Here is a 19,880-nt window from a genome sequence, read left to right as displayed (position 1 = left end):
TGATCTTGTTTGTCACACAGAGATTTTTTTGCACTGTCAAGTTGCACCCCAAATCTATAAGAAATATTCATCTACATTTTCTTATAAAATGTTTATAGTTTCATTTTTTTAATATAAATCTTCAATGCATCTATAATTTATCTTAATTAGTATAAGGTAGGAATCTAACATTATGTCTTTCCCAATAATTAGTTAGCTAGTTATCTCAACACCATTTCCTGAATAAGCCATTCTTTTCACATCGATTTGAAATGCTTCCATTATTATATAGTAAATTTTTACATACACTGGCTCTACATCTGGGCTTTCTGTTTTGTTTCCATTCTCTATTTGGTCTCTGTGATCAATAAGGCATTATCCCTGTGCGATGATAAAGATAGAGAGGCTAAGGATTTACCAGCATCAGGCAAGTTAGCAACAAAGCTAAGACAGAACCTAAATCACCAGTCTCTACCTTTTGCCGCTTTCAGCTGTAGAAAAATTAAGCAGAAGAGAGCAGGCAGTCCTCTCGGCATCACCCTAGACTGTGAAATCTGTGCATCACCTGTCCAGATAAGGTGGACATCCTGACCAAATGTTGCAGGAGAATGAAGAAGTGGGTGAGGATTTGCCAGGAGCCCACAAGAGTGGTTGGCAGTGTCCACTCCCTCCTCCAACCTCTTCCTCTGTCCGTGACAACAGTGTCCCCAACCGCAAGCCTTGAGAAGTAGGTGATGCCTACCAATCTCTGATTCCTTGTGGGATGTCTTCAAGTCCACGTGGCATTGTTTCCATCACTCATGTCTAGATGGAAGATTCTTACATTTTTCTCAACAACATTTACTTATTGTTTTCTTTGGCCCGGCAGGGTACTGCATATTTTTAAACTTTCCCGGAAGACTGCTTATTAAGATAATATAACGTAAAGCAATCCAACTGTTTATTTTTGACTTTTAATTTTGCTCTCTATAATCGACTAGAGAAAATACTAGAATCATGCATTTGCCTTTCTTTTTTTCTTTTTTAATTTATTTTTGTTTTCCAGATAATTTCTTTCTATTTTTAGTAGAGACGGGGTCTCGCTCTTGCTCAGGCTGGTCTCGAACTCCTGACCTCGAGTGATCCTCCCGCCTCGGCCTCCCAGAGTGCTAGGGTTACAGGCGTGAGCCACCATGCCCGGCCGCATTTGCCTTTCTTGGATTAGTTACCAGTTAAATTAGCAGTGGTGGGTTTGGATTTTGTTTGTTTGTTTTTCTGTTTGTTTCTATTACACATGTAGCCCCTCTGGGCTCTAATTCTTTCCTTGGGGGTAACTTTCATTTTAACATGTAATGCCTGCTCTTCAAATTAACACCAAATTTTATTATGAGAACCTACCCACAGCTGAATTATCATCAGTGGAAAATACACCACCCCATTCTCAAGATTTGAAGGGTAAAAAGAGCCCAGTAGATCACCTGGGCCAAGCTGCACGTTTACACAGCTCAGGAAGGCTTGGCTAAGAGAGGTGCCTCACGGGGTGCTGACGGCACTGCTCCCTTCCCTTCAAGCTTTCCACAGAGCCCTTGGTAGAACTTTCAATGGGAATTAAAACACCACAGCACATAACAGCTAGAAAAGATACCCCATTACCCTGAAAATATAAAAAGTAGATGACTGGATCCCATTTCTGCCAGGTTATTAAACCTTGAGCTTTGCCAGATGTTAACATCACCACTACTCCCACCTGCTAACTGATTTCGACCCAAGGCTGATTGTGTCTGTTCCCCGACTGTGATGCGCAAGGAAAGCATGGCCTGGGAATCTGGAGGCCAGGACTCCAGTTCTGTTTTTGCTTTTTTTAGAGACAGTGTCAACTATGTTGCCCAGGCTAGAGTGCAGTGGCTATTCACAGGCATGATCATAGCTCACTGCAACCTTGAACTCCTGGGGTCAAGTGATCCTCTCATCTCAGCCTCCCAAGTGGCTGGGACTACAAGGCGCACACCACCATCCTGGCTCAGGGTTCTGGTTTTAGTTTTACGGTGGGCATCTCAGCTGTCTTCTAATATTAGAATGGCCTCCTCAGCAATGAGTACATTTATCTTGGATATCTCCAAAAAGCAGAACCAAGACCTAATGGGTTAACACTGCACCAGACTTACTTGAACTTGACAGGCAGACTTGGGTTTACCTTTAGCATCTGGTGATGCCCAGGGCGCTACAGAGAAAGAGCTCTAGAGCCAGCCCTCAGGGAGTTTGCCATTTCAAGGGTGAGGCAAGAAGCCTCTAATTTTTTTTTTTCCAATCCAGTGGTTCAAAACGGGATGGGCCGCTTGGGAGAAGATATGAGTCCCCATTACTAAAACGATTTGAGCAGAAGACAGAAGCCAACTACCAGGGAAGCTGCAGAGCAAAGTCCTATTTGAGGTGCCCGGTTAGAGTCGTGTCTCTAAGATAGTCTCAGGAGACGCTCAGAAACCCAACTAGCTGTGATGTTTTACAAAGCAGCGGTTCCCACACCTGGCTCGTCCTCAGAATCTCCTAGAAAGTTTTTAAATACAGACTCTGCCCATGAGCTTCTGATTCAGTGCATCAGGGCAGGGCTTGTGTTACAGGTTTAACTGTGTCCCCCAAAGAAGATATGCTGAAGTCCTAACCCCCAGCACCTCAGAATATGACTTTATTTGGAAATAGGATCTTTTTTTTTTATATCATCTTATTGTTATGGGGGATACAGAATTGCAGGTTACATACGTTGCCCGTGTACCGCCCTTTCCCCCCAAGTCAGAGCTCCTGGAAATAGGATCTTTACAGAGGTGATCAAGTTAAAATAAGGTCATTAGGGTGGGCCCCGATCCAGTACGACTGGTGTCTTTATAAAAAGGGGAAATCTGGACACAGAGACAGACACACACAGAGGAAAGACAGTGTGAAGGACACAGGGACAGCCATCTACAAGCCAAGGAGAGAAGCCTGGAACAGATCCTTCCGTGGTACCTTCAGAGGGAGCACAGCCCTGCCTGTACCTTGATTTCAGACTTCCGGCCTCCAGAACCGGGAGACAATACATTTCTGTTGTTCTAGGCTGCCCGCTTTGTGGTACTTGGTTATGGTAGCCCTAGGAAACTCATACATCCTGGGCATCAGTATTATTAGAGCTACAGGGCTGCCTGGGAGGGAAATCCAGGCCAGGGCCCCATCCTACTCTGGAGACTGTTTGTGCTCTGGCGTGGCCGCCCACATGGGCTTCCTTTGGCCCTCAGATCCCTCCTCTGGGGAAGGAAGGGGCTGGCTTCATTGTGGGGAGCTCCTTCCTGCACTCTGAGATGTCACTCAGTCTACAGCTATGTTCAGACTCATCATACAATTAAGGGGTGGCCTTTCTCCATTTAGTCACTGTGCTGTTTCTGGGCAGCCATGAGCCACCAGCGTGTGCAAGATTACACATCTATACACATTTCCAGGAAGAAAATGCCACTCTCTCATCCAATAGTTACAAACTCATTGAAGACCCTGGGCTTTGGACCATGCCCTCATGCCAAGGTTATTTCAGAGGCAGTAGAGGAGGGAGGATGGGCCAGTGACCTGTGTGTTGTACTATTTCTACTGGTGCTTTCTATACTCCAAGTGGGAATCCCTAAGGCCTCATCCAGGTAAATCACATGCAAACCTTTAGTCAAAGTAGTTACCAATGGAAGAGCCACGGAATTCCACAGAGGAGACTACTGTACCAGATAAAAGACAGAAGCAAGAGACATTAGTAGAACTAACACCAGCACACACAGCACCTTTGAGAGGATTAGGAAAGACGCCTCTAGGTTTCTAAAAGGTGATGTTAAAAAAAAAAAAAAAGAAAGAAAGAAAGAAAGACACCTCTTCCTCAAGACACTTTCTGACCCCTGTCCTGATACATTTGCAAACCCACTATCTCTATGGGAACAATGTCTCTCTAGAGTTGTGCAATGTATAACCAAACACAAAAGCCCTTAGACGTGGAAAATGGTGCAATGAGTTGGCACCAAGGAAGAAGGGGTGATCTTGGAAAATCTCTTCACCTCTCTGGGTTTTATTTCTTTCTTTCTCAAACTGGAATAATAACAACAACAAAAAGCAACTCCCAGGTCTACCCCACAGGGTTGTGGTAATGATCAAAAGTGAAAACTACGGGATGGCTTTGTACAAAGCCCTGGGCTTGTTTTCCGAGCCTGTAGGCTCTGCCTGATTTACACATCCAAAACCCCAGGGCAATAAAAAAAATCATGGACAAGTAAATTCTTTGACTGAACTCAATCTTGATTTCCCTACTCCAAGCTTTGAATGCCATAGAAAAGATGACTGATTGCTCAGAGGTGAGGGATGTTAAATCCCAAAGGTCTCAAAAATGTCACGTCACATGTATCATGCTCCTTTCTCATAAGAAAATCTACTTCGTACATCCCTAGGGTCACTTAACTCTATTTCAGAAATTATAACTATTCTTGCCAAAGGGGAGGGGTTATTAGGCAGATACTCCCATAGGAAAGAAAAATTAAAAATCTTTAAAATAAGTGCATAAAGATGAATATATAACGAGTACAATATTCCTACACTGTTTATAATCTACTTGAAAATTGGAAAATCTAAATGACCCACTACAGGGGCTTGATAAAACCGGTTGAAGACAATCAAGTCACAGACCCCTTTAGAACCGGATAACCCCTAAGCGTCTCCTAGAAAATACCCAGCATTCCACTGAAACAACGTGCGGCTTCCAAAGTCTTTCACAATTTTTCCTGACACCCGTCTGTTTCGTGGGAAACTTTAAACACAGATATGGAAAAGCACTACAACCTACTGTTGACGGGAAACAGCTGCAGAACAGCGTGTCTGCGAGGATCCCATTTGTGTAAAATTATATCTAGATGTTCCTATGTGCATGTATACACACAGATCTGGAAGAACATCCTTCTAAATGCTGACAGCAATTATCCCTGAGTGGTGGGACTGGCAGCAGGGGCATGCGGGAGGGGAGAGATTTTGAGCTCTTGATGCTTTGTGTCATCGTTAGGACTTTCCTTCAGCAAGCAAGTAGGATCTGTGCAAATTTTTTAAAATATCAAAAATGAGATAGAATGACTCCTATTTATCTAACTGTGAGTCACAGCTGCACACTTGATTCATCTTTAAATGTCTCACATATGCTAGTACTGATGTTCCAAATGGCTGGCGAGACTGCCGAGGACGGCAGCTGTGACGGAGCAGAAGGAATATCAGACGTGGGGACTGAGGTTGGAGCTGAGTCCCGGCTCTGGCACTAGCAGGGTGCTCTAGCATAAGTTATTTACCTCTCTGAGCCTCAGATTCTTCATCTGCAAGAATGGAGAATTTTTTAAAAATCACAGGATTGGAAAGATCAAATAAAATGACAGTCCCTAAGGGCTTCATACTTTTTAAATTATTGTTTTAAAGAAGATGCCCATTGCCCACCCTACCCCCCTCTCAGAGCCTAGCATGGTTCCAAGTATACAGTAAGTGCCAACTAAATACTGGATTTATGGCACTAGAGAAGAGGCAGAGGCCAATCCTGGGCTATTCCCATCAGAATTCTGCTTCCGTTGAACCTCCACGGTCTTATTTCTAGGCAGATATTTAGACCACACAGGCCCACAGTAGGTGACAGAAATTACAAGCAGACACAGGTTCACTTCTCAGCGCTTGCCCAAGAAGAACTCGACTCTGAACAGGCCTCTCAAATCCTCTACCCACTCACGATCATCCCTGAAATGTTTTTAAGCTACCAAAAGGACTAGTGAGAATACCAGGGATCATGCTATAAAACAGTCACCCAATCGTCACCAAAGTGTAAACTACGAAATATACCCAAAGACTAACCTTCACCTTGGTAACCCATTGAACCATGCAAGGATATCCGGTTTTCCTTCCTTAATTTATATTTTGCTATATGTTATAGAGAATTAAACTTTAATTTTTAAAAATCCCTCTAATTGGATACTACTGATGGGAAGACATCTGGGGCAAATATCTAGGCCCGGTGCATTCCATCCCAAGCAATGGTTAGTGGTTTGGAGAATGAGTGTGCGGCAGAATAACCAGTGGTTACTAATTATTATATATCACAGGGTTTGGCATCATCCATAAAGCCCCATCATGTTGGCCTCTTCCTCTTTAGAGAGGATTACAGAATTGACTGTTTAGAAATTTTTCCTCCAAGTTAACAGACGTTTTCCTTGTCTTAATTGGATCCAGCCTCCCTGCCCATGAGCAGAAAGGCAATTTTTCTTTAACGATTGCATCCTTCAGATGCCAGGTCATCGGCCATCCCTGGGTCTGGAGGGATTATTCCTTGGCTTCCTATTTTCTTTCCATTTGCTCAGCCTCATTCTAGTAATGATGTGAAAAGCATGTGAAGATTGTGCCCTAAGCTACCTTCGATTTAGCCAAAAAAAGGATGAGTGTTATCAGCAAGGAACATCTCCTCCGACTCACACAGAGCCTCAGTATTGGGGAGAACTGTTTGCCCCAAATGTTTGGTCTAGCACAAATATTTATTTCTTCCAAAACAACTAAAACAAACCACTTCCAAATTAGGGGGGAGGGGGAGTTTGCCAAACATTTTTCACAGTTAAGACAAACATTTGGAAAACATTTTCCAATTTGCCCTCTACCCTTAGTTAACCTTTCTTAACCATGTTGAATCATTTCCTAATTTACCATCTACTGTGACGTTAAAGCCAATTTCTTGAGGATCTCATTTTCTCTGGAGTATCCCTTATCTGAATGCTTGGGACCAGAAGTGTTTTGGATTTAGGCTTTTTCCAGATTTTGGAATATTTGCATTATACTTACCAGTTGAGCATCCCAAATCTAAAAATCCAAAATCTGAAATGTTCCAATGATGATTTCCTTTGAGTGTCATGTAAGCATTCAAAAAGTTTCAGATTTTGGATTTCAGATTTTCAGATTAGGGACAGTCAACATGTATAGCATCATTCATTCTAGAAACATTTTTGAACACCTACTATGTTCCAGGTACATACTTATCTGACATACACCCTCCCTGATCTGTGACTACAGGCTTAGTGGCATCAACCCATGATAGCATTTGGCTTGAGAAAAGGTGGATGTTGAGACATCCTTTGCCATTCAAGTTGACAGCCCAATTCTTTGTCTTCACTCCAGCCCCTATTCTCCCTAGAGCTCTGAGTTCCTTCTCCTGGGATGTTATCTGCACATCCCATCAGGCTTCCTGAGTGTACTGACAGACAACATTAAGACCAGACAGAACACATTTCTGCATCAGCCATTTAAAGCTGTTTTTCCTGGACCATTTCTTGACCCTTCTCCAGCCTGTTTCCATTTCAGAAGTGGCGCTAAGACCCATGCTAGGATGGAACTCCATTTTCAAATGAGGTTCCACAGACTTTTATCAGATTTGCAGACCAATTACACTGGCTGGGTTCTCTCCATCCTGTAGTTGGGTAATTCTACCCTCACCCCTCCTTCCGTTCCTGAAGTGGTTAAACTCAGAGCTACACCTTCTCTGCAGCAACACATCAAAGGCATGACTTCCTGTTCCCTCATTATCAGGCAGTGACATCATGCTGCCTCCTTGCCAGTATCTCGAGTCTGACAGTGGAACCCCAAGGCAGTCCACGGCTCTTAGAGACTGCCTTGCCTCACAGAGATCCTTGAAAAGTAAAGTTGCTAAATCAATGCAAAACACACACACACACACACACACACACACACTCCACACACACAGGTTGACATGGTTTCTAAATGCAAATGCTCATAAGGTTACCACTGAAAAATGGAAAGGGTTAACCCTGAGAGAGCTTTTCTGGGGGAAAGGGCCCCTTCATACCCTCTCTTTGGGAAGGAGGGGGCACGCCCTGCAATCTGGCAGAGGAACCCTCCCCTCACCTCCCCTACTCCAGCCCCCTACTTTTTTATTAAGTAAAGAAAGCTGCAGACTTGAGCACACACCGTCAGGCAGAGGTACCTGAGGGCAAGGGTCTCCTAAGGAGTAGCAAGCACCCAAGGGGTGTGGGGCAGATGTGACTTGCATGTGGTAAGCCAGCGCCAGCAGGAACTGGAGAGCCCACTGCCCCTTCTTGGCTCTGCTGTCGATGATGTGGCCCGCACCCAAACTCCCATCTCTGTCCCCACCATCACCACCCATCTGGTTTAAAACCCTGTCCCTTAGGGGCAAATCCTTGGCCACTAGCCCTGCTAAAAGGAAGAAGAATAACAAGAGGCTGACCTTGCTGGTTTGTAGTGTTGGCAGGAGGGGCACAGGCAGAAGGACAATACAGGTAAGGAGGCTCCAGAAAGGAGCATAACCATGTATGTAAGTGTGTTTATGCATGTACAGACATTTATGTATTGTATGTATACTACCCACTCTCTCCTCAATCACAGATCCATGTGAGTTGATACACAGCTCTAATAGAAACACCCACTTCAAGGCTTTACCTACCAGTCATTCCCAACCTAGTAGGTATTACGTTACCCAACAGCACTCAAATCGGGATCTGAGGGGGAAATTATATTCCCTGTTTGCCCCTTTTTCTGGGGAACCTGACAGAGAACCCCCTTCTCTTCCACAGTCACAACCTTGTGGACATCTACAGTTAAAAATCTACCCTAAGAAATGAGTTTTTTTTTTTTTGGCTTATGTTATTACGAGGGGAAGAAAGATTTACTTTAGAACATGAAAGCACTTTGGAGGGTAGAAGAGATCTACCTGCAATTGCTCCCCAGAAGTCCACAGCTCAAGTGACCCTGGACAAGTGACTCCATTTCTTTTATCTCAGTGTCCCCAACTGTTAAACCAGGGCTAAGCTCTCTTCTGGAAAGGGAGGACAGGGCAGTAGACCGACTAAGGCGGCTCAGGGCAGACAAGGCATCGGTGGCCCTGTGGCCTCTGTCACTTCAGGACAGAGGAATATACTTATCTGTTTATCTTAGCTTCTTTTGCTTTCTGCATAAGCTGCAGAAGTTGTCCTTTGGGGTCATTTCATTGTTGCCTTTTCAAAAAAGTATTGATACTCCACAGATTACAAGTTCCTAGAGACACAGCAGGCCCTATCAAAATCGGCCTAATTTATTCCTACCTTCTGTCAGGAGGATGTCACCAGGTGACTCTTTGGTACAACTTCAGACAGAGTCCCCAGCTTCAGACACCAGAGTACAAGCAACTAACTGTTTTATTGTTTCAAGTGCTAGGATTACAGACGTGAGCTACCACACCCAGCCCAATTGCAGCTTTTAACCCATCTCTTGCTGCATTTATCCAAGGCTGACATCCAAATGTCATCTCTGCACAGGGTCCCTCAACAACCACATGTCAAACGAATGAATACATGAATTTTAACCTTGCAAGAATTTCAGAAGACAATTCAAGAATGGTTTCTTCAAATTGAGAAATGGGGGTTGGGGAAGGGTCCGGTCAGGAAGTAACTGCTTTTTCTTTAAAAAGTAGCATGATTTATACAAAATGGAATGCTTCCTCCAGTGTTTGAATAGTAGTAAAGGAACAACCTTTGTCTTTGCCCTCCCAAAATAAATCTTTTTAATATTTAAGACATTTTTAAATAAAATTTTCTACCAAAATATAACAGGATGTGTTTTAAAGTAAAAATCATCCCTATTATTTAAGATCATATATATATAACCCATTTTAATCATTTAAAAATCACATCTTAAAGCTCTTTGTCTTCACTATTTTATTTTGATGTGAGGTGTGGGGGCCGAGGGTAGTATGATTAAAGGCATTCCTAATTTTCTTCCCAGTGTGTCAACTGTTGGTAGTCACTTTCTGTTGTTTTTCCAAGTTTCACCTCTGAGTTGTATGAGCTATGGCAATGAAACCTTTTTGTAACTGTAAGACTTTTTTTATTTCAAAAATAAAATTCAAAATTTTAAAAATGTCTAGATATTATAGTACTTTATCTTGAGACACAAATATTAACTTTAAATAATGCCTGCAGTCCTGGATGGTTTTATAAAAACATTGAAAGTTCCCAGGTATGGGTTGCACAGCCCTTGGTAAAGGTGAATTTGGTTCTATATTGGGCCCGTTCCTGAAATTCACTTGGGCATCTTGCAATCTTCAGCCCAGACCCAAAGGGTATCATTTAGCAAGCCACTACGAGAGTTACAGCTTCTGAAGACATAATTTAAACAAAGATTAGTTTGGGCACTGGAAGAATCAAGCTCTTTAGAGGTTAGAATCTGACAAGAAGCAGCTAAGCTACTGAAAGATGAGAGTTGTGTGGGCATTTATCTGATGATTTTTTTTTTAAGGCAGCCAGATTAACTACAATCATCATTTGAAATCTTTCTTTAAGAAAGGGAGGCCTTCTGAAAACATTGCTTTTGGTTTCGCTCCCTTCAAGCTGTCAGCACTGAAAAGGAAACTTACAAAAAGTAAAAGGCAGTTTCATTTAACGGCATTGTGTTTAACAGGCCAGCCTGCTTTTTACACACTGAGCTGCCTTCACCAGGATGAAAGCAGTTGCTCTTCTGTACGCTGAGACTGAGAAGCTACAGGGTGGAGTAAGTATGCCTCCTCATAGCCTTAACAGGGCTTCGAGCTTCAGAGACATTCCGATGTTCATGTTTCGGTTTTGTCATTAGAACTAGTGGTGCAGGGGAAAGAGGTTGGGAGCGGGGTGGGGGGTCACAGGCATTCAGCCCTGCTGTGGAATGCTGAGTCTGTCCAAGGCAGGGCCTGCCCAGCACAGGGCTGGATACCGATTCACTCCTCCTCCTGCCCTTCCTAAACTCTCCCAGCTTCACCTTTCCCCAGGTCCCTAATCTCAATCATCAGGAAGATCCAGGCCAACAAGTCACAGAGTTATCTGAGAAAATAGTTCTTGCATATTCTGGTTTTCAGCAATTGTGACAAATGGCAAAGTTATTATGTTCCTGTAGTCAATTCCTGTTTCAAGCTCAGGAAAATGTGATCAATACTCCTTCAGATGTCTTTATGGATCAGATAAGGCCATTGCCCGCCTGTGAAGGAAAGGTGGGCCCTTACAAAATTTTTTCTCACCGCTACTCACTAAAAAGTGAGGTAACAGATCTAGAATATGAGAAAAACACAAAAAACCTTTACTGCAACAGTAAAACCAAAAAGAAACACACAAAAAGCATCCTCCAAACACTCTGTCTCACTATTATTTCAACACTAGCTCGCTTGCCAATTTTCTGAGATTTTGAAATGTAAATAGATAGAGTTATTCTGGGTCTCTTTTTCATTAAATGCTTAATCACTTAGCTCATTTCCATAAATTGGCATGAATTCAGTCTCCCTTCTTTCTTTTTTCCTTAACCACTTTTTAGGTGAGTAATCTAAAGTTCCTAAGAACGATCAAGTTGATGTTTTCTCATGAGACCAGGCCAAACAGCCCCAAAAATACATTTCAGTGGTTTAAAATTTTGAACCCAGATCTCTATCTTTTCTTATTTCAAAAAAATTGTCACAAGGGTGTAACTTGCTTGCTATAATTTCTAATTACTAATAATGAATCATTTTTACTCTAATCCACTTGTAGCTTTACTATTTTATTGCTACGTTAACATTTGCCACTTTATATATACCTTATTATGGCAAGAATTTGAATGCACAATGAATTAGAAGCCATCTGCATTTAAGAATGCACAATACTAACAAAGGATAGGCCCCAGTGTTACCCACCAACATGGCCAGCTACAAATTTCTTTACGGCATTTGCAAAGTGTGTCTGTCTTTCTTCAAGGTCTGTTTCTTTATTGTTTGGGACAAATGGGACTTTTGCTTGAAAGCCACATTTTAAATTGTTTACAATGTATTTTGTTAAGTGAAGTAAATTAAATTTCACATTCACCAATTATATCTGTAACCATTCACAAAAATCTTTAAGTAAAAAGTGTTTTTAAGTGTTGTAAACTCAGATTTTTTTCATGTACTATAAATTTTATGTTAGATATTTCACTAAACTGATTGAAACTTTCATTTCTGAAAACTTAGATAAAATGGTTATTTGGAGAATTACTCAATAGAATGAATTCAAGTATATGAGAACTGAGAAGAGAAAAATAAATTGCTTTAATCTCTAAAACTTCCCACATTCATTAGGCTATATGGGCTCAAATCTTTAATCAAAGCCCAGCCAAAAGAAAGTAAAAGCACTTAATATCATGGATTTTTCTCTCAGCATAAGAGAGAAAGAGGAGGAGAAATGCAAATCTTAAAATGAAGTTTCCGTGTAAATGATTAATATTTCTCGCAGGCCCTCTCCATTTCAAAGGCATCATCAAGAGCTATTTTCTCACCATGAGATGACTACCAAACCCTTGCAGCGAGACTGAAAAAGACTTTAAAAGGAAAAAAAGGAAAAGGCACATTCTTGAGCACTTTTAATCACTGTAATTCTGCCCCAATGGGAGTCGGTCACTCCACACAAGCTTCCAGCCTGCAGCTCTCTTCCCTAAAGCTCTGAAATAAAAACCTCCAATTTGTTAGCCTGACAAAATAAAAATATCAGAAAATAAATTCATTTTGGTGAAAAAAAAACTGGGGAGAACAACTGGAGGAGGGGGAATAGAACCGATTTCACTTTCCCCACTCTAAGCAAAACATTACAAAAGAAGCAACCAAATGCTGAAGGAAGAAAAAAGCATCTCTCAGGCAAACAAATGTCTACAGCACCAAATCTGGAGAGCAGATTCCCTGGGCAACAGGAGGAACCAGTGAAACTTGCAAGGCCTCTAGTACCATCATATCCAGTGATTTCTCAAGAAATAATTTCAGAATAGAGGGAGGGTGAAAACTTTCCCAGCCCCTGAGCCCTGAGATGTACAACTGTGTCCCACCACTAGGTGGCTGGCTGCAAAGGCTGCAAGAGGGGGCTGTTTTCTCTTTCAGGAACACTGCCCAGCCTAGAGGAGAGCCCACCAGCCCTCACCTTGATTCAGTTCACTAAAAATGTCAGGACAGGGGGAAAAAATAATTCAGACCTTAGAACCTGAGATCATTGAGTAACAGCCTCTCCTAAAAATCTGTTCACACCAGAGCTGAGCAATAGGGGAGTTGCAAGGGGAGATGAACCTGCGTATTTTATACTCTGCTGGGGTTTTCAAAGTACTGGCTCCCTTCGGGGCTTTCAAAGCAAACCTTCTGGGTGGCTTCTTTAGAGTAACAAGTAACCATGAAAGTAGTATATGAATGCCAGGTTGAGTTGCTGAAAGCCAGCCCAAGGTGGGCTGTGTGTCACCTACCGGAGCAGTGTGTACAGAGCCACAAGGTGATGGAACAGGCTGGACAAACATGAATCATTTTATAGCTGGCCAGAAATTCTTCCTTCATTCATCAAAGTGGGTGAATGAAAATATTAAGTAGGTAAGGCATTTTCGTCAGCTGCTCCCCGAATATCCTTCTAAAAAGTCAAGCCCTTACTTAGTCTGCCTTCCACCCTGGGTAGCAAATAAAGCCTCCTCCCATGAAAGGGAAAAACCTCTTCCCCTTTTATAAAAAGGTTGCACACCAGAACTCAAATCTTGGCAAAAAAGATGTTACATAAATTCCAGGTATTTCTAAATACATATGTTTACACGCACACAACACAATCACTTTAGGAAGCATCTAAGTTTCTGGGCCCCTTTTTTCTTTCCTTTTTTTTTTTTTTTTTTTAATCTCAAAGAAGAGTCAAAATATGAGTTTATAGGGTTTGACTTAGGATCTTACCCACTCCATTTAGATGATATTTCCTGCCAGCTAAATGCAGGAAATCTAATGATTTGCATCCAAAACACATCTAAGCACCAGCACACTTATCTTTCTTTTCTTAACGGAGCCAAAATAAAACCATTTCAGTTATCACCGCTCCCCCCCCCCCCCGGAAGAAAAAAAAAAACCTGAAATCTTGAATTATTTTCTAGGTGACTTGATTATTTGATTACTCTATGAACAGCCTAATTCCTCAACATCTTACTTTGCCTTAAAAAGGCTTCCTTCCACACAACGGGATTTCCCTAAGAAACATCCCAGCGGATGGTTTCCAGCAATAGTCTGTATCAACTCACCCTGCGCAAAGACTTTGCTTCTGCTAATTCCACCCCCGCCCCCCCAACACACACACCAATTCACACTCAAAGAACCATCCCGGGCCGACTGGGAAAGCTATTTTATTTGCATGTTTGCCCGTCTCTCCCTGAATGAATGCTTTTCCAACTGACCTTTCAACAGCTGCCGAGATGGCACGATCTGTAGGGTTAGAGCTGGAAACTAGGAGATATTTTAGCATACCAGTGCCCGCAACCTTCTCTGCCCAAGTCCAGATTCTCTAAGCCCAAGGGCAGGACCCCTGAAGGGTTTGCAGAGCAGCTCTCCGAAGTGTCCAGCTCGCAACCAACTCACTGACTGCGGGCATCCTGCACGGGCACAGCCCACACGCCGCCCGACACCGCACCCTGGCCCGCGGCGAACGCGCCAGGCACGCACCAGCCCTGCCTCTTACCTTCCCTGGCTTTCAGCAAGACCGTGTTGGCCACGATGTTTTCCAGCTCCATTGACAGTCGGCGGTCAGCGAGGGAGCCGGCCGGCGGGGCTGTCAGCGCCTGGGGTGCTGCCGCTGCTGCTGCCGCTGCTCGGGCTGCCGCCGCTGCTGCCGGAGCCGGGAGCGAGCAGCCCGCCGTGCTACCGCATTATTCCTGCTCCGAGCCCTCGGAGTTTTCCCCTCTGCAAAGAGGAGCCGCCGCCGCCGCTTCTTCCTCCCTCTGTGTCCCCCCTCCCCCCCTCCCTCAACAGTCTCCCCCCCACCCCCCACCCTCCGCGAGTCTCTGTCACTCCATTCTCCTCCCCTCCGGCTCCCTCAGATGCTTTAATGCTTCGGATGCTTCTGCCTCCCCTCCGTCCCTCCCGGGGGTGTGGTACTAGCAGGCTGGGCGGCCGCACTGCGCAGGCGCCGGCCGGGCCTCGCCTCCTGCCTCGGCGCTCACGGCGCGGGGCCTGCTGGGATTTGCAGTCCTCGGGGCCGCGCCGGGCGGGGGCTGGGCAGCTGGCGCACGGCCGCCGGAGCGCTCGACCCACGCGGGACGGCTCCGGGAGCGAAGGCGGGCACGGCCCGGCTGCCGGGCAAATCACAGGCGGCCTAGCCGAGCCGGAGCGCCCGGGCCCGGTTACCCACGCCCCGGGCTCCCGCTCGCCCCCTTCCCGCCCCGCCGACGGTCCGGGAGGCGGAGTGCACAGGCCACGGCCCGGCGGGAGCCGGTGCGGCTCGGGGCTAGAGGACCGTCAGCTCGGCCACGCGCCGCAGCCGCTTCCTTGGGGCCACGCCGGGCCCACGAGGGGGCAGAGCCCCAGACGGCGACGCGCGCCCAACACTGGGCGCCGTCCCCCTCGCGCGCGCGCCAGGCTGCTGACAAAGGTGTACTTTGTCTCAGAGGGCGCGAAGAGGTCTGCGTGTCGGCGGCGACCCGGCGCAGGCGGCCGCGGAACCCGAGCGCCCCCCGGCGGCCGCGGGATGTGGGGTGCGGCAACGGGTCCACGCGGACGGTGCCCTCAACGCCCGGGACTCGGGTCCCGTCGTGGGAAGTAGCTCGCTCTGTCACTAAACTGCCTTCCAGCACGCCGGGCCGGCACATCAGCGATCCTCACTGCACCCAAACTCACTCAGATCAAGAGATAAAAACGCAGATGGAATCGCCCCAGTCTGCTGCGGGGAGCGTTAATGAGTAACAGCCCAGCCACCCCCGAGCCCGCGTGGAACTGCGTTTTCAAATTACGTTCTTATCCTATCTTGGGGCTCTTAGCTCTTCTGTTAATGCTCAGAACATCGGACTCCAGAGCTGTGCTCAGACCCGCTTCCTTGCTTCCTCCGAAAGCCCCACTCCTGGGAAATAAGCTCTCTTCGGTCACCCGAGGTCTGGACGAGTGTCCTACGAGCCGGGGGCGGGGCAGGCTGGCCCTAAGGAACAATGAGGCCTTTGCCTCCTCTGCATCCTGCCGGCCGGATATCCGTTCTGAAGCCGGCTCTGGGCCTTCTCTGTCCAAAAGGAGGAAACCTTCTGTCCCCAGGCCTGCCAGGAAGTAGCAGGGAGGTGCCGAGAGAAACAGAACAATTATTATGCATTGTAGGATATAAAGAAATTAATAAACTTTCCAGGCCTTGGAAACTGGAATGATCACTGATTCTAACAGCCCAGGATTGCCTTCTTTCCTGGTGGAGTATACCCACTACCACCACTTCCTAGTGTCTGGATTTGGATCAGTGGATCTCCCTGGGCCTCACTTACCTGCAAAGTGGGGACAATAACAGTTCACCTGTCAGAAGGCAAAGAGCTGTGCAGGTAACTCCTTAGGCACCTTCCACTCCTGGAAGTATTGTTCTCAACAACCCAGGCTTGGTCTTTGCTACATACCCACATGCCTAGAGCCCTAACTTGTGATGAAAAGGTTTCTCTCAGAGAGAAAGAGGGAGACTCCTAAAGCTGGCAGCATCTCAGAACCCACCAACTACAAATGGTTACTTGCCGCAGCCTAGAGCCCGGTACAGCCCAAAGTTTATTTGGCTAACATTAAAAAAAAATAAACTAACAAAATTTGAATGCCTTTAGAAGGCTTGTGCTTCATAACAACCTCAAACTTTTCATGAGTATACACATCACCTGTGGATCTTGTTAAAATGCAAGTTCTGTTTTGATAGGTCTGAGATGGGTCCTGAGATTCTGCTATTTCTAACAAACTCCAGGAGTCTGTCAATCCTACTGGTCAGTAGACCACACTCTTGAGTTGGGAAACTCTACAGTTAACCATAACCCCAGCAACTCTCTATTGTCTTATATTCAGCCCGAGTCACCAGTGATTTTATCTGTCAGGTCTCTGTAGACATTTACGTTTGCAATCCTGGAAACCTCTGCTTGTCCCTCTCATTTTACAGATGTAAAACAGACCCAGAATAAGTGCGTTGGTGTGGTCACTTAGCAAGTGAGTGTTGGCCTATCTAGTTTTTTCTCCACTATGGAGTGATGCATCCTGCCTACAAAATAAGTTGCGGTACATCAGGTATTTGTGCCTCTATGAGGAAATTCAGACATTCCAAAGCAAGAATGGAATGATAATGGCTAGTGTTTACTCAACACCAACTGTGGGCCAGGCCCTGTGCTAAGTGTTATTACGTGGATTATCTCCTTGAACACAACATCCGGATGAGGTGGGGAACACAGGCCTGTTTTATAGATAAAGTCACCAGGTTAAGAGAGGTTTTATAACTTGCCTTGGATCACATAACTAATAAGTAGAAGACCTGGTATTTGGAGCTAGCAGTCTGACTCAGAGTCTGTGCACTTCATTTCTGGCTAGCTCAAGCTGGACAGCACAATTGGTTGTAACTGTTCTGTTCGGCTGCCAGAGTGAATTTGTATTGTAAGAAGGTAAAGCAGGCGGTTGAGTAAATGATTGAGACTTAAAAAGTTTTTGTATTCAAGCCTGTAATTCCACCATTATAAATCATTCCTTTCAATTAACTACACTAACAACTCACAGTCCTCTTGAAAAATGGGTTGCTTCAAGGAAGAATAGTCTATTAAATATCAACAGCTAAGCAGGGGATCGTTGACAGCCAGCTGAGAGCAAGAATGGAAATCCAAACAGAGGAGTGGGTGAAGATGAGTGGGATAGCAATACACTAAAGACAAACGCTGACTTCCAGCTCCTCTCAGGATCAGCTCAGCCAAAAATGCAGAAGAAACACAGAATCTTCTCACTCTTCTGTCAGCACCTGTACCGCCCATGGTTAAAGCTGTTGGGTCAGAGTTCTTGTAAACAGAAATCTATTCTGGAAAGCCACAAACCTATCTTCATTCTAAAATATGGATTCTTTTTGCCTGAATAATCAAATTAGATTTCAGGATGGTTCGGGAATTGGAGTTTCCATCCCATTCCTTGCCTCACAACTTTCGAAATCCTCAGGAAGCTGGAGATAGAGCTTTCATTCTGTCATTTATTCTCTCTTCCTTCAAAGTGTATCCTTCTGTGCCAGGCAGTGCAGGGAGTACAAGGCCATTTTCCAGGGAGTGCACCTCTAGGAAGGAAAGCAAACCGGAGGCAAACCACCTCCACACAATGGAATAAGGGCCATTGTAGAGATATGCACAAAGGACTTTGCAAACAGAGAGGAAGAAGTGATTTCAGGCACCTAGGAAGATTCCAAAAGAGGAAAAAAATGTGAGGGTTGGAGGCCTGAGGTTTCCAGCTAACATTCCGTTTTCACTGAAAAATCCCTTCATCAGTGGACCCCAGTGGTTAACAAATTTGACATTAAAAATTTTGCCATGCTGTAGACCACCTATCACTCTTCTGTTGACTTAATATATACATATTTTTTTAAGTCAACTCACTTTCAAAACTTTTTATTCAGGCTAGGTGTAGTGGCTCACAGTACTTTGGGAGGCTGAGGTGGGAGGATTGCTAGAGGCCAGGAGTTCAAGACCAGTCTGGGCAACATAGTGAGACCCCTGTCTCTACAAAAAATAAAAATAAAAAATTAGTCAGATGTGATGGTGCAGTCCCAGCTATTTGGAAGGCTCAGCTGGGAAGATGTCTTTAGCTCAGGAGATTGAGGTTACAGTGAGCCATGATCACTCCACTGCACTCCAGCCTGGGTGACAGAGCAAGACCCTGTCTCTAAAACAAAAAGAAAAAAAAAAACGTTTTCATTCATCCTAACCAATAATATTTGTGAAGTGTGAGGAGTGGTAGAGGTGTCACACTTGAAAAAAACTGACCTTCAAACAACACATGGAGCTTTTGCAGCCTTTGGCTTCCAGATGTGCTGGCTGATGTTAACAAATCGGTTGGAAGGCTTCACTCTGGTATTGCCAGAGGATTGTTACCTATAGACATCTAAACCCCCAGCTTAGTAACAAGACTTTCCAGGATCATCTGTCTTACATCAGTTCTCAACTATAATACGAGTTCAGAAAAGAGATTCCTGTTGAAATGCACGTGCCTGCTGAGTGTCCCAGCCACATATGGTCACCAAGCTCCCAGCACCACAGCAATTTATCATGGTCTTCTTTAGGGAAAAGGAAAGTCCCCCTTGCCTGGTGCCATGTTCAGTTAGGAGAGTCCCCTCGGTAGACTTACTGGGGCCCTGAATTGTTACAGAATTTAATGAGACAGCTTTTTCAGTCCATACACAGGCCTTTCTCCAGTACAAGACAGCTACTGTCTAAAGACATTGTCGCCTGCATTGTATATACAGAAAACTGAGTCTCAGAGAATTAGGTCTGTTGCTCAACGTCAACTGATAGGTGAGTAGTGAGGCTAGTTATTTAGGTAAGTGTCTGCTTTCCCTACTCAAAGGCCTAAAATGTCATTTTCATCTTTTGATTCTCTTCTCTGTAGTGTGTGCCTTATACATAGTGGGCATTTGGCAATATTTGCTGACTTGGACCATGTATGGCATGACTCAGCCCCACCTGGGCTTCTGAGGTGCTAGTTATACCATACTAGTTAACTCTCAAAATTCCCACATCCTTGCCAGGTCAGAGTTTAAAAGGGTAAATTAGGGGAGTCTGGCCTCCTGGTGTCAGAGGTCAACACATATAGAGAGCCAAGGGTGTCTTTCAGTCCCTGGAGCTTCCGGCTCTCTGTTTCCCTATCCTCAGATCTGGCTGTCTCCTACAGTCAACCCAGTAGCTACACTGATCACACAATTTTAAAGGAAACTAGGCAGACCAATTTCAATTCCATTTCAGGCTGAGTAAAACACAAGATATTTACCCCAAAAATGGCACACAGAAAGTTGGGCATTTTTTGTTTGGTTCGGTGCTGAATAATCAATAGATTTAGATGGAGGAAAAAATGTTCAAATTGGCAAGGAAATTACACAGTAAAAGTGTAAAAATTAATTCCCTACTTCCAGAGTGGA

General features: G+C 44.8%; 1 protein-coding gene across 1 annotated transcript in view; it reads right to left on the bottom strand.

Annotated features, from left to right (window-relative positions):
• GRK5 (G protein-coupled receptor kinase 5) overlaps positions 1-14,644 on the bottom strand; it is a 187,297-nt gene extending 172,653 nt beyond the window's left edge. Inside the window, exon 1 of the mRNA XM_069459844.1 lies at positions 14,466-14,644. Within this exon, the coding sequence (XP_069315945.1) occupies positions 14,466-14,517 (52 nt within the window). The 5' untranslated portion in view covers positions 14,518-14,644. The remainder of the gene's footprint in view (positions 1-14,465) is intronic.
• Between the last annotated feature and the right edge of the window lie 5,236 nt (positions 14,645-19,880).

Source organism: Eulemur rufifrons, chromosome 28, assembly GCF_041146395.1.
Source record: "Eulemur rufifrons isolate Redbay chromosome 28, OSU_ERuf_1, whole genome shotgun sequence".
Classification (NCBI taxonomy): Eukaryota; Metazoa; Chordata; class Mammalia; order Primates; family Lemuridae; genus Eulemur; species Eulemur rufifrons.
This window is presented reverse-complemented; position numbering and strand designations above follow the sequence as displayed.